This window comes from Diadema antillarum, unplaced genomic scaffold (genome assembly GCF_040938485.1).
Source record: "Diadema antillarum isolate AM-2024a unplaced genomic scaffold, OU_Dant_1.0 scf00000022, whole genome shotgun sequence".
Taxonomy (NCBI): Eukaryota; Metazoa; Echinodermata; class Echinoidea; order Diadematoida; family Diadematidae; genus Diadema; species Diadema antillarum.
Window position 1 is genome coordinate 5,577,323 of NW_027270911.1, and position 20,519 is coordinate 5,597,841.

The 20,519-nt window shown below is 38.5% G+C and overlaps 1 protein-coding gene across 1 annotated transcript in view; it reads right to left on the reverse strand.

Moving 5' to 3' along the window:
- Positions 1-19,774, reverse strand: part of LOC139730704 (polyphosphoinositide phosphatase-like) — a 48,777-nt gene extending 29,003 nt beyond the window's left edge. Inside the window, 13 exon segments of the mRNA XM_071641573.1 lie at positions 1,178-1,311; positions 2,253-2,350; positions 4,460-4,622; positions 5,236-5,336; positions 5,882-6,022; positions 6,785-6,843; positions 8,389-8,439; positions 8,989-9,090; positions 10,102-10,156; positions 16,613-16,769; positions 17,509-17,607; positions 18,075-18,167; positions 19,760-19,774. Coding sequence (XP_071497674.1) covers positions 1,178-1,311; positions 2,253-2,350; positions 4,460-4,622; positions 5,236-5,336; positions 5,882-6,022; positions 6,785-6,843; positions 8,389-8,439; positions 8,989-9,090; positions 10,102-10,156; positions 16,613-16,769; positions 17,509-17,607; positions 18,075-18,134 — 1,220 coding nt within the window. The 5' untranslated portion in view covers positions 18,135-18,167; positions 19,760-19,774.
- Positions 19,775-20,519: the final 745 nt, after the last annotated feature.

Below are 20,519 nucleotides of genomic sequence, written 5' to 3' on the forward strand. Positions count from 1 at the left end.
TTTGTAGCATTCCTAACAATGTACTTGAAAAAAAAATCTGGTATCAAAATCAATTTCTTATATATTTTATTGTTTTATTAATTTCTTATGTATTTCTCTGTTTCTTCGACCTTTTGTTTTATCATTTTTTTTCGCAAAATCTATGACAGAACCTATTTCATGCATAATTATGCTAAAATTAATTAGTTTCAGCCTATGAAAGTGAAAATAATCATATCTTTATGAATAAGAATAGAAAACTCCATTTGCATAGACTTTGTACACAAAATCACGTTTTTGAGCCATTTTCGGTCTGACAGGCATGTATAAAAGGTCATGCAGCGTCGTAACGGTATGCACTATTTTCACGGAAATGGTGTCAAAAGATGCGCGAGATTTGAAAGTAAAAAGTCAGTGAACGGCGCAGTAATAAAATTTAGCGTGGCGGAGTAGTCGCAAAAAATGTCGAGGGGGGTTGATTCAACCCCTCCCCGGCCTTTTTAGGGTTAAAGACATGTTCTTTCTCTTAGATGCTGGCTAGGGTGGGGGAAAGGAAGAAATCTCATGCACCGTTTCCTCGTGACCAGTTTTAGCATCCATCAAAGGGTGGATTGTGCTATAATTATCCTGAGGCTGTTTTAATTGGAATTCTAAGCCACTTGGCACGGCATTCTAAACATGTGTACTAAATGAAAATTTTATGAGACATTCATATTCATATTGAGGTGCAAAGCTCTCCTGCATGTATCATTTAGGTGAATACAAAAGGATTTTTTTTTTTAATGTTAAGCAGTATTTTGTTGGGTTGCAGGCCCGGGAAAAAGGTATATTCCTACCAACTCCCCACCCTCTGATCAAGGGACGTTGTCAAGGGACTTTTGGAGCAAAGACCCTTTCATCTTCAACCAGCATGAATAGGCGCCTAACATGTTTAATGTGTGTGATGCCTATCACTACCTGTTCTGGCAGTGAAACACATGGTACAATGTCTGCAAGCAAATTATGTCATTTTTTAACCCTCAAAATTGTTAAAATCAATCAAGGCCCCTCGTAATGAAACATGTCCAATATAACATACAAATTCCAAGGACTGCTGTGAACCAAGGGACGACCTGCAGGACAGTAGTAGTAACCCATGTTACTCGAAAGAAGGACATTGGTAGTGTCACATGTAAGCCATGGTTGAGACTGAACTCACTTCTTGGTGGATTTTGCCATGTCAAGATGTTTGTACTGGATGTGGTGCTTTGGTGGGAGAAACTGGTTGAGATAGAGTACACTCTGAAAGAGAGCATCAGTCAGGTAGCTTTCTCTTTTCCTCTTTTCCCGTTTCTACACAGAGGACATCGAAGAAAATTGATAGAGAATACAAGGTACAATGTAAAAGCATACGCAGTTTTGTTGCATGTGTTACATTATGCAATGAGATACAAAGCCTACCATGCACATAAGATAATTTTGAAAGATATGGGATGGATCTGCAGATATGGTATAGTACTGGTTGAGGTGAGGATTCAGCTTTTAACTTTTTGCAAAACACTTAGAAACCACTTTATGAAATGTTTAAGAGCACACAATTCTAAGAGGAATTTGAAGTTTATTAGATGAAAATTGGTTTTGAAATGGTCAAGATATCCAAAAACAAGGTGCAATCCTAATGAAAGGTGGGTCCAACCTTTGATTAGGATCGCTTTGTTTTGGATATCCCAGCCATTTCAACACCAATTTCCATCTAATAAACTTTAAATTCCTTTTAGAATTGTGTGCTCTTAGACATTTCATGAGAGGCTTCTCATCATCTAAAAAAAAAAAAAAAAAATCATCATAAAAAAATGTTGGAAACCTGAAGCCCCATCTCAACCAAAACTGTAACATCCCTTTAACATGCAATTTTGAAATCTGAGTCTTGACTAATATGAATAACTTGTTATTGCAAATTATGCTTTCAGACCAGACTGATCTCCTGCCTTTAAATCACCTCTAATTTGCAATTTAGATTTTTAAAAAAATATCCTGAGCCTGGGCATTTTGAAAAAATGTCATGCTTATTTTACTGGGCCCTCAATTTCCATTCACAAAACCTACACTGCTCACAAGGATCTTTGTCCATATTTACCGCATGCAGAACATAAAAAGCAGGAATGATTTATTATGTCAACACTTTGCATTATCAAAAGAAAGTGGAAAGATAAAAAGAAGTTAACAAGTTTTTCGGCTCTGAGGAGGGATTTTAGCAAACAGCGCTTTTCACTGATGAGTTCTCTCCTGTTTACCTTAACGAGGTTGACGACGATCACAGGAGCTCCGTAACGACTCAGGAGGTCGTTGACATGGCGACCGGCCAGGTGGGCAAAGGGATCCGCCATGTCAACTGTAATGGGGGTATTAAATATTCATATTCATACTTTAAATATTCATATTTGTTGAGGATGGCCTGATTTTTCTACAACATGCATTTCCCATAGACACCTGCCCAAGTATACTCGGGACTCGTCTTCAATGGGTTAATGTGGATTTTATTAGCAAATGAAGAAAATAAACTTACAGGAAGTTACAGTAAATTTAATAGCTATGAAGAATGGTTAGTGACACACTCAATTAAAGCTTGAAGAAACTGGTATAAAGATTTTAACAGTTATTAAATCATCAAGTTTTGGTTGATTTAATTTGTTCATAGTCAGGAAAAGTTCGAATTCTGAAGGGGCCATGTGACATATTCCAGATATACTATTTTGTGAAATAATTTTTATCATATCGGTCTAATATCATGACATTTTACATCATCGTACAGCTCCCCTGTATGTATTTCATCATTTCACCATCCATAAACTGCATTCGTAACATGAATATTAAAGGCATAATTTACCATTTGCAGATGAAACAGAAACTCAGCATTAGTGCTTCAAAATATTTCTAAAATGTGAGTTACGGATAGAAACAACCAATGTAAAAATTTGAATCAGTATAATCAATGTTAAGTATTCTTAAATATACAAAATGTGAACAGTAGATATAATAAAAATGTTTCCAGACTAAACAGTCTACAGTTACGGTCTAATGAGAAAAATAGTGATATCTCCTTATATTCTAGGCTTTACTGCAAAACTTTCTTATGGTAGGATGTTTTGTGATACAACTGACCTACACGCATGCATCAAAAGTGATATCTTGAAAATTTTTTAAATCACTGCTCCCAAAGGTAAACAGGGGGGCGTTTCATCAACGAGTTCGTCAGAGTTTTCACCGACAAATTTGCTATCAGCCAATCAGACGCAAGGATTTCATTAGCTTTGAACAGTTGCCAGTGTAAATCCTTGCGTCTGATTGGCTGATAGCAAATTTGTCGGTGAAAACCTCCGACGAACTCGTTGATGAAACGCCCCCCTGGACCTTTAAAGGACAAGTTCACCTTCATAAACATAAGGATTGAGAGAATGCAGCAATATTAGTAGAACACATCATTGAAAGTTTGAGGAAAATCAGACAATCCGTTCAAAAGTTATGAATTTTTGAAGTTTTTGTGCAGTACCCGCTGGATGAGAAGACTACTGCAGTGTATGAATAACTTAGATGTCACATGCGTACAACAATATAAGGAAAACATAAAGAGAATTTCACAAAATTCCATCTTTTGAAAAAAGTACACATTCCCCTGACTTGTTACCGACAAATGTTATGGGTAATATTATTCCCCCTGCCTTTAGAAAGAGGCAAGTCAAGTGCTCTTTTATTACGCGAAAAAAGTGAAAATATGTTGAATTTTCTTTTACATTTTCTTTATACTGTTGTACGCATATGACTCACAAGCTGTAGTAGTCTCCTCATCCAGCGGTTCCAACACAAAAATTTAAAAAATTCATAACTTCTGCATCGATTGTCCAATTTTCCTCAAACTTTCACTGATGTGTTCTACTAATATTGTTGCATTTTCTCAATCCTTATGTTTATGAAGGTGAACTTGTCCTTTAATGATACTGTAGTAGTGACAAGAAATGGTGTTGAGTTTTTGAAGTTTTTTCTTTTTGCAATAGGCTATCAAATACACAGGCAAATGAAGAATTTGATCATGATTTCGCTTGACTTGTGATCAGTAATTAGAATCTGATACCACAACCATGGGTCAGATCTACACAAATCAGACACAGTGAGACAAAAGTCATGAGATTTGAGAGTGAAAAATTCAGCCGTTGTGAAGCAGCGTAAAAGATTTAGGAGGAGGCCTCCCACCTCCCCCCATTCTCTTCAAAATTTTCATGAAGTGTTCTTTCTCCACTCACTGAGCCCTACACCAACGCTGCACACTAGCACTGGTCCGACGGTCCCCGACCACTAAAAATCACTGTTGGACCAGTAACTTTTTCGAGAATTTACCAGCAAAAAAATGGAAAATTCTGTCGGACCAGTAGAAGAAATAGGCTAGTGTGCAGCCCCATCTACACATTTTGGGAAGTTTCCCCTTCAAGTGAAAGAGGCTACTCACTCATGATCGGCGGCTTTGGGACAATGGTTGTGATGTCCTGGGACCAGAGTGCCGGCACCGAGCCCCTGTGCTGGACGTAAGATGTGTAGCGCCCCCGCTTGAACTTTGAGAGGGAGGCGTCATGGACGATCTGCTCCGTCTCGACCTCATTGGCCACTCTTCCCTAAAAAGACAAAGATAAGGAGATAGTATACAATCACTGCCATAGCCTTCTGCTGCTGCACTGTAGGAGAACTTTGATGTTCTCTCACGTACACTGTGCACAATAGAGATATGTTATCGATTATGTTCAAATGGAGAAAAATAAACAATGAACATGAACATGTTCTATCACACAGCAACCTACTCTCTATCGAGTTGCATATAATGACCATGAATAACCACATTCAACCACATTGTCAGGTCGTGAGCGAGGTGGTCATCTAGCACTAAATCTTTTTGCCCAAATTCTGTTCATGTTAGAATTTCAAAATCATTGACAGTGCAAGTCCGGTTTAGGTGTTTGCTGTCGAGTTGTTCATGCCCTGGCTGTGAACAAAACAAACAAACTTCCACATGGTACAAAAACAGATTTAGAGCAATAATTAACCTGCTACAATGAGCAATATATCCTTTTTAATTCCATTACATACTTAAAATGAATGTTTGTCAACCCTCAAGAGCACAGACTTGCAGAAATTTTCACTAAAACACACATGCAGAAAGAATCGTAGTCAGTCAAAAAAAAAAGAGGAACACTCCCCAAATTGGCAACATCAACCAGATTAAAAACAAACCTCTGAGTTTGCACCCCTCTTTAGGAACCTTGTACCAGCAAACTGCGAGGACCTCCTGGCGATCAATGTGATGAGCACCGGCCTCCCAAACACACACACATCTGGATTGATATCATTCAGGAAATCAACTCCTCGTTCCATTCAACCATTTTTTTTTTTTTTTTTTTTTTTGGGGGGGGGGGGGGAATTCACGATTTAAAAGAGTGTTAGAGGCAAGAAATTAGTCTTGACACAAGCCCTCACAACACCTTGATGTAAAGGCTTATGAACAAAGCATCTTTAGACAAAAGTACTTTTTAGGGGACCTCATTTCAGTTACACTAGTTGTGCAAAATTATGCCTGCTGTTTTCTTCAGGTTTAAGGAAATACCTATTATTACTGTTATGATTATCATTATCATCGTCATATTATCATTATAATTGTTGATACCACTGTTATTTTTAACAGTTCATCATTAACAATAGTACTATCCAATATCATCATCATCAACACCACCACAACTACAATTTTCTATATCATCATTATTCTAATGATCATTCTCACTATCATCAACATTGCTGAGTGCATCTACTATATTATGTCCATTTACAACATCAATGATTTGTGAAGATTATACATCTCTGAGGGCTGAAGGATCAAGGATACTGCACTGTCCCAGGAATCCGTGGATGATGTGGGTGACCCAGCAGGGGTGCACCCTGTCCCTCACCCCCCTCCACAGGTAGTCGTTCCATGCAAACCTGGCTTCAGGCTGGATGGGCACAGCACGGGGCCGACTTGACCCGGCTGCAGACATACAGCATGAATGGAGAATGTAAAGAGGAAAAGAAGCATCAGTGTACAAAGGAGGGTGGTGATTTGGCTCAAGTCGGTAGCACGTCTGCCTCCCAATTCAAATGATGCGGGTTTGAGTTCCGAGTCTAGCTGAGCAATGTTGTGTGTAATCATACTGTCCCCTCTGGTAAGAAGCAAAACACCCTGTTCCTCAGCTAGGACATTAATTGGAGGCCCCATGTATGAGGGAGGCACAACTAATGCACGTTAAAGATCCCACTTCATTTATTCATTGCAAAGAGCAGGGTGTTACCCCGATGGAGTGATCCACCTACCTACCCACACAAAATTAACAGGCGAACGATGCCGACCAATAATGGTTCGTCCCAGGTGCCTAGCAATAGTCAGCAAATGATATCAACCAGGCAAATTGTGCCATACAAGAAGATGACTATGCAAAGACCTTCTGTGTATGAGGCCATTACCCCTAGACAAATTCAAAACAATGGCTTTCATTGACACCCTATACTTCATTACCTACTTAATAAATGCTCACAATGTTTGCCATACACATAGATTTGACTGTGAGAAGTGGTACATCCAAAATATTCTTCCTTGCCAATGAGGACCAAGTTCCTCATAATAAGCCTCATTACAATGGCCACTTGTGGTAGGGCTTGATATTGCATCATAAACATATGGAAACCAATATAACCCTAATAGCTACTCAGGATGAGTTGTGATCCAACTGTTGCATCAATGTAAACTTACCACTCCTGGCTTTGTAGCCAGTCAGGTTGTACTGTAGTGAGTGGGTTAAGTCATAGCTGTAGCTGTTCACACAAATGAAGCAAACAAACCAGAAAATACTGTAAAAATGGATATTTTCACACATTTCACTTAACATGAAACTTGCACGAAAATAAAAGCACAAATATTTGGCTTGTCTTGTGCAACATTTATATAATATTGACTGGCCCTGAGGGAGGTACCAGAAAATATTGCCCAAAATGAAAGCATATTGCCCTCGTCTTCGACTCGGGCAATATGTTTTCAGTGCGGGCAATATTTATCTGGTACCTCCCGAAAGAAAGGCCAGTCAATATCATAATCATTACCTATCTCCTAGGTAAATTAAGAAAATATGTGAATACGGCTATACACTATGATACAGATCAAGCCACATTTGACTACCTGTAGACCATCAACATGTTGAATAATTGCAAAATTGTTCATCACTGTATAACATTCAACTCCAACTTCAAAGATACATATGTAGTTGTAACAGGCAAACTTCAAACATCTGAACGCTCTTACACTTTATTTTTACTTCTCTGTTTAAAATTGGAGAGTTGTAAAACTAATGGTCACTGTGCAACTACTGAGCACAAATGGACTAGTCATTGTTTGACGCCTAGTGCTGCTGTAAGTGGTCGACCTTGTATGAGTTGATTTATCAGCGTTCTTCTGCAGCGCGTGTAACTGACACCCTGGACGTCCTGGAATGTTTTCTTTTTGTGGTCGATCGGAATGTTTACGTTTAAAGCAGGGAGGTGGGGAGAGAGATTCCACTCTTTCTCTTCCCACCTCCCTGTTTTACAGTGCACTCCTGTTATAACGACCATGGTTATAACAAAATTATGGTTATAACAAAGTAAAAATTTGGGCTGCAATGTCATCCACTATATGTATTTCTATTGTTTATTTGTTCAGTTATAACAACATTCCGATCTAACGAAAGAAAACTGCCGGTCCCAAGGATTTCGTTATAACAGGAGTCCACTGTATATGTAAAACCCCTGGATGCTTGTGATATGCTCTAATGTCACCTGCTGAACTCCCGACCCTGCAAAATACCAACTGTAATTGCCTCGCAAGACTACCTCATATAGGTAATAATATTTCATATCTTTCCCTTCAGGATTGGTATATTAATGTAAGGTATGATTGTTACGCTTTGTTTGTAGTTTTTCTCACCTCCACCTGTCCTGTAGCATGAGTAAATTTGCTGTTGCAATGCGTACAAGTTATCCTTTACAATCTTATGTGCTGCCAAAGCCATTAACCGCTGTGGGTGTATGCGAAATTTATCTCACCCAGTCTACTTGGTAACGCATATGCAAAATCAGGAGGTTGTGGGTTCAAATTCCACCCGAGTATGTATGCCCATGATTCTTTTATCACGGATATTACTCAGAGACACTGAATAACCAGTGTTCATTTAAATCATCAGTGGAGGGAAGATGCCAATCAGTTGCAAAGAGCAGCTTTGTATAATGTGATCTGATAGTCATAACAATGACACAGACCCACTCTCACTCAGTGAAACTGAAGAAACTCATCTACAATTTAAATGTAAGAGACAGTTTCAAGCTCACCTGAAGTAAAAGTTGCTCGAGAGATCCACATTCTGGAAGATTTTGAAGTACCTATAGTTGATCAGATGAAAATCAAGTCACAAAATGACAACTTTCATACAGATTTTTCCCATGCTGATATCAAAACAGCCCATACTACAGTGTGAACATAGGATGTCTTCTTTCAAGACTACTGATAGTTTTGATTGCACTATTTGATCTTTTGTTTACCCTTTCCTCTTTTACATTGAACTGCTGAGAATTATGTGTCTAGAAAGAATCTGCCTCCTATTCCCTCATACATTGTACATGTATCATTCAGAGCATGTCTATAAAGAGTCTCAGCATGTATACATGTGTACTACAATTGATGAACTACATAAAATTGCATCTATCATTGTAGTAGTGTAAACACTAATCTAAAATCAGCTGTATGTGCACGACAAACTGAAAGAAGAACATGAAATTCTATTACACAGAGTTGTACGGTGACGAGAAGTCACATTATGGGAGGCTCATCTCCAAATACTGCATTCTGCCTGAGGTAAAAAGGATTGTCAATTTTGAACTGCATTCGTCTGGCCTAATCCGGTTGTGACCGGTTTGCACTGCACTGCTCACCTGGCTTCATCCGGATGCTGCTTCCTGAAGCTCTCGTGGGCGATGGGAACCATCGTGGTGTCCTCTATCTTGTAGATGGTGTGTCCCCCTATGACTGCTGATCTGTAGATACAAGACTATTTCATTTAACTGTCCCATAGACTGTATTGCATTCCATACTCAACAGAACTATTATGATTCTGAAGATCATGACACACTTAATACATTTGGAAATGTAAAATCATAAAAGGCATAATTTACCATTTGCAGATGAAACAAAACCCAGCATTATTGCTTCAAAATAGTTATAAATGTGAGTTAGGGATAGAAACAACCAATGTTAGAATTTGAACAAGTATAATTGATGTTAAGTATTGTTAAATATACAAAATGTTAACAACAGTTATAATAAAAATGTTTCCAGACTAAACCGTCTACAGTTATGGTTTAATGAGAAAAATGGTGATATCTCCTTATATTTTAGGCTTTATGGCAAAAACTTTATATGGTAGGATGTTTTGTGATACAACTGACCTACACATATGCATCAAAAGTGATATCTTGAACATTTTTAAAATCACTGCTCCCAAAGGTAAACAGGACCTTTAAAGTACAAGAACACTGCCACACAAATCAAACGTGCAAAGTCCATTGAAATTTGTTCAATGTAAACAATCAATCATGCAAAATTTTCATTTTTGCAGTAATACATAATCCTCCTCAGTTCTCACAATCATTTTCATTGCTCTTGATATCCCTGTTTGATATACTGCCATTGTATTTTCATTGTGACTTTTATCACTACTAGCTGTGCATTCACTCAGACAATGATGATTAGAAGTAACAAATGCAGATATACAATGTACATGTATATGTAATAGCATATTTCACTTAGTCACAGTCATCATCATCATCATCACCATCATCATCATTATGATCATCATCCTTGACATTATCACCTTTTATCCAGAAATTTCTACTTCCAATGATACATGATTAAAGAAAAAAATCATAAGCAAAATGATTGAGGTTCACACGAATTTGATACAGACACATTACTGTATTGATGAGCAAAAGCAGAGTGTCATGGGCAAACATATTAATGTTTAATTTGTCCAAAAACTTGCCACTTACTTTTTCCTCTTTGTAATCAGAACAATGTAGTATCCCTCCAAGAATCTGACAAAACCTGAAATGCAAACAAAAGAAAATGAACATGTTGTATCTCCAGACATCCTTTTTATATGAATAGAGTGAAATACCGTATCTCTGGATTCTAAATATTTTGCATTACCTTGTATATCAAGTCATTTTCACAAATTTCATGCTATCACCAACTTGTCCCAATAAAGTCCTCTTTAAACACAAATGTCAACATGTATTGCACTCCAAGGTGGAAAATCACTAAGTTTTCTACTGAAAAGGGATAATATTTATTTCAAATTTCATCCATATGGTTCTCACTTGCAAACTTAATCGCTCACAAAATTGTCTTTCAAGTCTCAAATTGCAAACTATTACACTAGCAAAGTATACCGCATAGACAGTAATTTGATCGATCACCACTTTCTCATTTTTGAAATACACATACATTTTTGATATTGTCACAAGGACTGTCAATCAAGGTATGACAATGCAAGTCAAGTAAACCTGTCTGTATCATGCTCGTACAACCCAACAATGTCACAGTTTGGCTTATAGCATGCTGATATAATTCTGGCACAATCTAAAATAAAAAACAGAATTGCTTGAAGGATGTTCCAAAGTCAAAGTGTAATGATAGGTGGTGTAATGTAATTATCTCATTAACAAAAAGTTTAGATAGTTGAAATTGCATTTTAGACACTGACCGAGACAAAACATGTGATATAAACATTAATCAATGAAGCTTGGAAATAAGGTACTTTTTTATACATGATTGTCCATCATTAAAACAAAAAAGGAGTGACAATTGACTGTACTGACAGTAAATTGAGCTAAAGGTAGCACTTTGATTAGAAAAGTAGAAACTGACTCTCATGTTTTTCCTTCCACAATGAAATATTTAATATCAAATGGTCTATAACAAACACACAAATTGTAAATACTGGAGTCACATGCAGTCACATGACTAATGTAGGGAGGATCCAAATTGTCATATTGTAAGATGGAGAAATAGGGAGTTTATACCTTAAAACAGAACAAACCTTATGTAATTTATAAGTGTCTCTTGATTGACCAAGTTAAGAATTTATCCCCATTTCCTGCCCCAATTATACTGTCTAAATATACGACCAGTCCAATCCAAAACCCTATGTACACTTCCCAGCTTTATAGTCTCATATCCTTTTATTAACAAGACCATCAAACCTCCAATGAAACTTCCATTCAGAACCCAACCATCTTTGTTATTACTTTGGTTAATCTCTACTCAATAGTTAATCCTTCCCTTTGTCCTCAATCAAGTTTAAGTAAATTCAGACTAACTGTGTTTACAATTCCCACCACCAGTCCCTTACACAGTACTGTTCAATGAACCTATAATCCCCACATCATAGACCCTCTCCTACTAATCTCTTAACTTCTATCCATGTCCCTATATCTTATGCTTCTTGAAGTTGAGGAATCAATCTTACTCCGGCCCCGACTCTGTTCGGTCATGTGCCATGAAGGAGTGGAACAGTATTCTTTATATATACTACCGACAATATTCCCTCGTCAGCTCGTCAGTATTATGCACCATTCTGGAATTCCTGATTATCGTATCTAATAAACTAAATTGTATATCTTGGAACCACCACCTTGTCTCCTGCATGGACTAATGTTCGATTGTGGCTTGACATCGTATACTATAGTTGAGAGTGCACACCACGCTACCGACACATAAAACAGCACTCTTACAGTGGTAGCAGCGGTTTAAACTGGTGGCCATCGCAACCGCTCGGACTTACAATTTCACAACGCTGACAATTTGTTCCTGGCTGCCTTGGCTTGCAGCATCACCACATGACTCGATGTCGCCTCGTCCTGAGATGTCTTCATCTTCCTGACCTGTGCTTTGTTTAGCCAATGTATATGTTTCTGCATGGAAGACTCTACAACTGAATCCTTAGTGTGTTCCTGCTGCCCTTAGACTGGATACAAGTTTCTATATTGCTTTGTGGATGCCTGCACGCGCTTTGTGGTTGCTACACGCTTCCTTTACCAGTTTCTCTGACATCCTTCATACCTGCACTACCTCTGCCCTCTTCTTTTTCTTGGAACGTCCATCGCTAGTGGCCTGCCCAGTCATATCTACTTTGTCATCGTATCCTGTGCTGGTGTGTGCTGCCTCATCCTATCTGATGATCCTATCCTATTTCATCTTCTTCTGTCTTGCTGACGGCCTGTCTTCAGCTCATTGGCAGATCTACCTGGTCGGGATCTTCACTACCTCCATATCTTTTATCAGATGGCCCATGCTGGTTCCTTCTACACGTGTCTCCCTGCATAATAATTCCAGTTTTTGATGGTTGCAGCTAAGTTCACTGATTGATTTAATTTTTTTTACCTTTGGACTCTGAACACTTTCATTCCCACCCCTAATACTACATTAACTACTCTAACCACTCCATCTCTTCAACCAGTCGGTATGGTCACAATCATCGTTATGATGATTCAAGTCATTATCGATATGGCCCTAATACACTCTCTCCTGGGGTTTTATCTAGAACCACTGGCTCTCAGTCTCATGCATATCCCCGAGATCGTGAGCATTCCCATCGCCCTCGTACCCCATCATTTCATGACGCATCATATTCTCGGGATGATTCCTTCCCTCCTCGGTCACCCCAACCAACCTCCACCAGACTTCATTCTCCACCCCCACCTCCACATGGTACCCCCGGTGTGAGAAAGCTTTCTTCTCCACCCCCGCCTCCTTCTCCTTGTGGTCTTTACAAAGGTGGCCATGACGATTTACCTGTATCTTCATCTTTCCCTTCAACAATAGACAGAGGTCATAATCCATCCCCTCCCTCATATCCATCACCAGCTATACCGATTGAAGTAGCTTCACTTCCGTCATCGGCATCAGCATGTGCTGATTCATCGTCAATTTCATCTCCTCCCTCTCCTCCCGCACCTCCTACTAACCTGTCCTCTTTTTTTAGTGTTCTGTTAGAACATGGTGTACGCCTTCATCAGGCTCAGCACCAGAATCTAATCATCCGGCAGGTCACTGCCTGGATCCGTTCTGGATATGTACCCCCAAAATCGGCCATCCCTCATTACGAGGAATGCTTGTTCAAGTTCCGGCATCAGTTTGAGCGTTTCATAATTCGTGATGGATTGTTGTATCGGCGGAAGAGACATCCGTCTGGAATAATGATAGAACAGGTTGTCATTTCCTATTCTGTGATCCCTACTGTCCTGTCTGTCATGCATACTTCCATGTCAGCTCTTCACTTCGGTACAGCCAAGACAATTGAGCTTATCGAAGGGCTCTGCTACTGGCATGGGATGCGCAAAGACATTGCGGACCTCTGCTCTCACTGTGAGGCCTGTAATTCATATCGCACTTCAGTTTTCCCACCTCCCTCACTGCCACAAACATGTGCAGTGATTTCCCACCCCACATCCCCATCTCCCCCAACTCCAATCCGATCTCTAAAGTGCACTCTTCCCATCTCTAGCCCACTTTCCCCTCTTTCTATTGACTGCGACATTCCTCCCCTTGCCTCTGACTCCGACGCCCCTACATCATCTTCCACTGGGACTGATTCGGACAGTTCCACCCCTTTCTCCACCTCTTCTCCTCCTGATTTGCCTGATTGCCAACCCCCTCTTCAAGCTCACTGTACTGTTCCCTCGCAAACCCACACATTTCAGCCCCTTCCCCCATCTCTGCCCCATTCTCACTATCCTCAGCCGTCGCCCAGCCACTTCACGAATTGGGACTCTGTGGTCCCCCCTCACATGTCCATTGCCTCATCACACCTCTTTTACGATCCACACGCTGTGATTCATGCCGATAGTGTTCGGACACACGGCAGTCAGCTTCCTAATCCCCCAAATGATTATGATCCATCATAATTTATGATGTCATATTTGCGACAGGATATAATGAGCCTGGTTTTTTTTTACTTCCAAATTTCAAATTTCAAGATTCTCATATATTATTTATGCTTCATTGAGCATTTATGGCAAGTTCCCTTATCCCTTCCGATTCGTGGGTACTTGAATTCCTATTTCTTAGTAGTGAAACTTTGTTTTTAATGTCATCTCTATTTTATACATTCTTTTTGTACCTTCAATGATATTTTGCTCACTCCTCCCCGTCCCACATATCTGTTCATTCATTTTTCTGCATTGTCCATACTTTCCCTTTTTCCTTCTCACTCTCTGTCACGTTCAATTGCCCCTTTCTTGACCGTTTTATATCCCAATTTCTGCTTCTTACTCAACAATAATGTCGGTTTAACTTCTGATGTAAATTTGTAGCATTATTTGGTATTTAGGTTTTTCATTGTTAGCATGTGTATTGTATTTTATTTCTATAAGAATTTTTTTACATGATTAATAAGTGTTTTTACTTTCTAGCATAAATTTCTTAGTTAAGTATGGTTGTAACTTTTGATTTTTTGTGAGAAATGTTGTTTTTCTGATCAATTGCTTTTGTATAGAAAAAAAAAGGACAAAAATGGTACCATTAGTAAACTTGTTGCAGTCTAGATATATATGCACATTTTCACCACATACAAATGTCGTGTTGTTTGCCCAACTTTTTTTTCTTATACATAATATTATCTACACAATTTGAATTACTCTTGATGCCAGATATCTTTTTACATGTTGTTCATCAACATCATTATTTACAAGTTTCTTGCATGGTGCATTTCAAAGACACCAACTCTGTATAATTTAGGTCATTTAATCTAATTGCTTCATTCTCCTTTCTCCTCTGTCTGTTCCTCTTCTTAAGTGTTTTTTGTTATGATTATACTGTTCATTTTTCAACATATTTGCTGTGCACAAGACTAGATGTATGCAATCAGTGTATTCTTCTAGTTTGTAGTTTTGTCATTTATGTTGTGTTTTTTTAACGTATGGTAATATAATTTTTGTTAATTCTTGGACCTCTGATTGTTCTTTGAGTTTTATATACAGTTTGTGGATTACTATGATGATCTCTTATTTCCCTATCCTTTCTATTTCCATTCTAAATTTAATGTAATATTGTTACCTGGGTATGTATTGGTTACTATGCTATGTGTAGGCCATGCTGTTTTTCCTACACCTCTCAAGACAATGATATGTCCCCTGGAAAATAGGTTTCTTTGGTGATTTTTTTTTAATACCTCATCTGCAAGATTTATGTACACATCAATCTTCTTTTTAATTATTTCACTAATTTGTAAATTATCAATATGCTACTCAATTTGATTATATTTTGTGTAGCAATCATTTCTATTATGTTTACATGTCAACAGTGTTTTTTTATAATTTTTTTCTCTCCATAAATGTATTAGAATTTTTTCATTTGTCAATCGTTTGAACTCTTTAAATATTGCAGTATATAACTATGAAACGAGGACGTTTCTTTTTGAAAGATTGGACGAATGTAAGATGGAGAAATAGGGAGTTTATACCTTAAAACAGAACAAACCTTATGTAATTTATAAGTGTCTCTTGATTGACCAAGTTAAGAATTTATCCCCATTTCCTGCCCCAATTATACTGTCTAAATATACGACCAGTCCAATCCAAAACCCTATGTACACTTCCCAGCTTTATAGTCTCATATCCTTTTATTAACAAGACCATCAAACCTCCAATGAAACTTCCATTCAGAACCCAACCATCTTTGTTATTACTTTGGTTAATCTCTACTCAATAGTTAATCCTTCCCTTTGTCCTCAATCAAGTTTAAGTAAATTCAGACTAACTGTGTTTACAATTCCCACCACCAGTCCCTTACACAGTACTGTTCAATGAACCTATAATCCCCACATCATAGACCCTCTCCTACTAATCTCTTAACTTCTATCCATGTCCCTATATCTTATGCTTCTTGAAGTTGAGGAATCAATCTTACTCCGGCCCCGACTCTGTTCGGTCATGTGCCATGAAGGAGTGGAACAGTATTCTTTATATATACTACCGACAATATTCCCTCGTCAGCTCGTCAGTATTATGCACCATTCTGGAATTCCTGATTATCGTATCTAATAAACTAAATTGTATATCTTGGAACCACCACCTTGTCTCCTGCATGGACTAATGTTCAATTGTGGCTTGACATCGTATACTATAGTTGAGAGTGCACACCACGCTACCGACACATAAAAACAGCACTCTTACAATATTGTGAGCAGTGACATCAAACCAGGTAACGTACATGTAATTCAAGAAACTGCCTGGCTGCTGACTTTAAACAGGGCTAAAATGAAATGATGTGAATTTATGTGGACCATATATCACAGCATATCATATTGTCTTGTCTATGGTCGTAATATCACACCTGACTCCCGCAGTGAGCGAGTCCCTTCGGGTTTATATTTTCCCACAAGATTACATCATCCCGAAATGTGCAATTCACTTCAGCAGGGATATCAAATGTTATATTACACCCCCCAAAAAGGCAATATCTGTATAAAAGGAGTCATTCTCTGGCCAGGCTGCTCACCAGCAATGCCGAACGTCGAAACGCATCGCGACCATCCTGCCATCCCACTGGACGATGAGGAGGACGAAGAGGATGATGATGAAAAGTGCGATGGTCCTTGATTGCCATGCTTGAGGGTTTGGAGAAGATCTTTGATTTGACTCAAGGTGTACGTAATCTAAATGGAAAAAAAAAAAGGTACCACATGTGTGCATTTAAATTTTGGTTGTTTTATTTCTGTACTGTTCTGAAACCCTCTGTCAAGGTTGTCAAGTAGAAATATGCTAATAATGGAAAAATCTTTAAATATTACAAGGTCCACAAAGGGGGAAAAAAATCAACTAAAGGTATTTTTTACCATTGGGAGCAGTGATCTAAAAAATGTTTGAGTTATGACATTTGATGCATATATGTTAAGGTCAGTTGCATCACAAAACACCCTACCATATAATTTTGCAATAAAGCCTAAAATATAGGGAGATATCACTATTTTTCTCACTAAACCATAACTGTAGACAGTTTAGTCTAGAAACAGTTTTATCATAACTATTGTTCACATTTTCTACATTTAACGATACTTAACATTGACTATAATGATTAACATTTTTATATTGGTTGTTTTTCTCTAACTCACATTTTAGAACTATTTTGAAGCACTAGAGCTGGGTTTTTGTTTCATCTGCAAATGGTAAACAATGCCTTTTATCAGGGCTGCGCACAAATCCATTTTTTCTACTGGTCCGACCTGTCTGTCGGACCCAGTAGGTACCCAGTTTTTCAAATTTTTACTGGTCCATTCCTGAAAAAGTAATTGGTCTGTCAGTGATTTTTAGTGCTCAAGGACCGTCGGACCAGTGCCAGTGTGCAGCGTTGCTTTAATATATCAAAACTTGTATTTAACAGAATATTCACTGTACCTTGTCATCCGTGATCTCCAGTCCCCTTGCCTCTGTTCTGTCGATTTTCAGGACCCTAAACTCTGTCTCAGAGTTGTTCGATCCCATAATGTACAGTCGCTGATGGGAAGGAAGAACAGTGCAAACGAAATCAAAGGAAAAAATTAGCTTGACTATTTCAGTCCAACCATCTGAGAAGAAGCTACTGATAGTGCAAATCTGAAAACAAAGATGTTCTAATACCCATCTTTCATTAGGACCACTTTACTGTACTTTGTTTTTCAATATCTCACCTATTTCAAAACTGATTTTCATCAAATAAACTTTTAATTTCTCTAGATGGTATGCTCTTTATTATTTCATATAATGGTTTCTACTTATCTTGCAAAAAGTTAAAATCTAACTCCCAACCGGTATCTCAATCAAAGCGATACCATCCCTTTAAATGTTTACATAAATAGGGTTTATTCCTCCCATTTGAATTGCGTGCTGATTACATGGATCTTGAAGGGCCGTAAAAAGGGGTGGGGCCATATACAAGAATGGGGCCAATAACATGATTCTGCCAATTGATATCAATATCTTACCGCTTTTGTCTCATATAGCACGATTTTCTGGATGTTGCTGATGAAGAAATCCGTCTCCATGGTGACGAATGTATGCTCTCCCCACGGGCAGGTCTGTTCAAAATTAAAACGGACAAAATCAATAAAGTTTTGGTTCATCAGATGCAACTGACTTTGAATGGAATGTACACTATGTCAGGGGTGTATCCAGGATTTTTTCTGGGGGGGGGGGTCGTAATAAAAATTTTTGGACATTTACCTCTGCGAGGGAGCGGAGCGACCGAGCGGGGGGAGGGTTTGGGAGGGGAGTGTCCCCCCTCCCACGGTAGGGAGTTTTTGAATTTTATATCTTTAAAATGGGGCCATTTGGTCCATACAAAAGTGACTTTTTCGGCATGGCAGTGCAGCTTAGAAATAAGGTATGGCATATTAAAACTGAGTTACGAAATTTACGAGGTTTTTGCCAATTTGCTGGAACACCACCTGGTCACTTTTTTGTTTTCCTGTTGTAGGCTATATAGGGTAAAAAGCCCTCGAAAAACAAAAATGTCTTTTACAAAAAGTGGACCTTTTGAAAATTGGGGGGGGGGGGGGGGGGGGGGTCGTATGACCCTCCCGACCCCCCTTGCATACACCCATGTATGTACATGTATGATGCTGCTGCACTTCACTCTTTATGTGCCACATTCACACGCCCGACTCAGTCGACAGGGCACCAAGGTCACATATTTTAGTCAAATGCACAAACCCGTCCAAACTGATTGATAAATCGCCGAATGTCACAGTACAATGAGAGGTTTAACTTGCAATCCTGTTCCTCTCACATGTAGCTCACATTGTGTGATGATTTAACATCAAGCGGTATTCCCTACTGCTTGGATTTTCATGTAAATTCTGAGTTTTGTCATTGTTTTGTATGCAAAACTAATGCCTGTACAATACTATACTATATATAACGCCATCCAAAGTTTGACCATCAGATACATGTAAAAACCCATGCTTTTGCATGCAGTCAAATTTTCGCACGGGAGGTCAAACCTTGGTGAAGGTTTTTTTTGAAAAACAGTTATGATTACCCAGAATGTTTTTCGAAAGCCTCCCTGCATTGCAGTCTCAGAATAATGTAGGCAATCGGCAAAGCCGGAAGGGGGTTTAAATCTACACCACAAACCACATGTACTTGTAGTTGTACAGTCATTAATCAGTAAAGTTTAATGACATTTGGCGCAGCTACGCAGACAGAGTTGATATAAAAAAAAACAACAACTTATTGTCTTCTCCCACCATAAAACATTTCTCTCTATGTTTAAAACTGTCACTAGATCTAAGTAGGACTACGACCACGTACGACTGTACGTGATATACTTCTTGGCTCCGTACTGTTCACACTACAGTCATCATTTATAACACTGCATTACACTGTGCACTGCTAGTGCTAAATTTACTGTGCTAGCGCGTTGCGCTTGCAGCACCCCGATATCCTCATATGACATAAGCAACTCACACAACCCACATAAACTTGTACATGCGGGACTAAGCAAATAAGACTTGTCGAGAACCCAGGGCCATTCAAGTAAAGGAACCCCTCCTCTACAGAAAATGCATTCAATCACTAACCAAAATCACTCATTAATATGCAATATATATCAATATGTGGATCGAAGTAATGTTGACGAACTCAAATAGCAAAGCCAATCACGACCTACCTCGGACTCAGAGTATCAAAGTTTACTACCAGAGCAGTATACACCACCAGTCTTCCACTTTACGGCCCATTTCCTGAATTGACACGGTGATGAAAACATTGGCGAAAGACACGCCCCTCACAAATAGTAGGCCTTCTTATGACAACCGACATTCACAACTAAAAATAAAACAATACTACTCTAGTATTGACATATAATTTGTTTTTAATCTGTCTTATAACTTGCAGTATTAATTAATATTCATTGATATTCTTTCCTGAAACATATTATACAATTTAAAAAAAAAAAAATCATATGGGTCTATATCGCTCCCACCTTATAAAAAACAACAACAACAAAAACAAGCCCAAAACAAAAACGAAACAACCACAGAGTACACTATCGATTGAAAATCTGTCCCCTACCAGCAGCTACACATTGTTATTTTAAAGTAATCATGAATTGTGTCATTATTATTTAGTACCAGTGGTATACATTGTATGAATGAAATCCACTGTCATATTCCCTTTGTGTTGTCCTCCTCGGCCAAATGATATTGAAAATAATCTCTGTGCATAATATGTGTAATATCAGTGGCGGATCCAGAGGTGGCGCCCCCTCTAGTTATTTGTTGTTAAAACAAAACAAATAAAAAGAACAAAAAATGAGATGAAACCCTGAAGTAGCACCAGAAATGATTGCGCCCACCCCCTTTACGGAATTCCTGGTTCCGTCCCTGTGTGTTTGTTCCTTCGGTTCAAAATTGATATCCCAGTCAAGC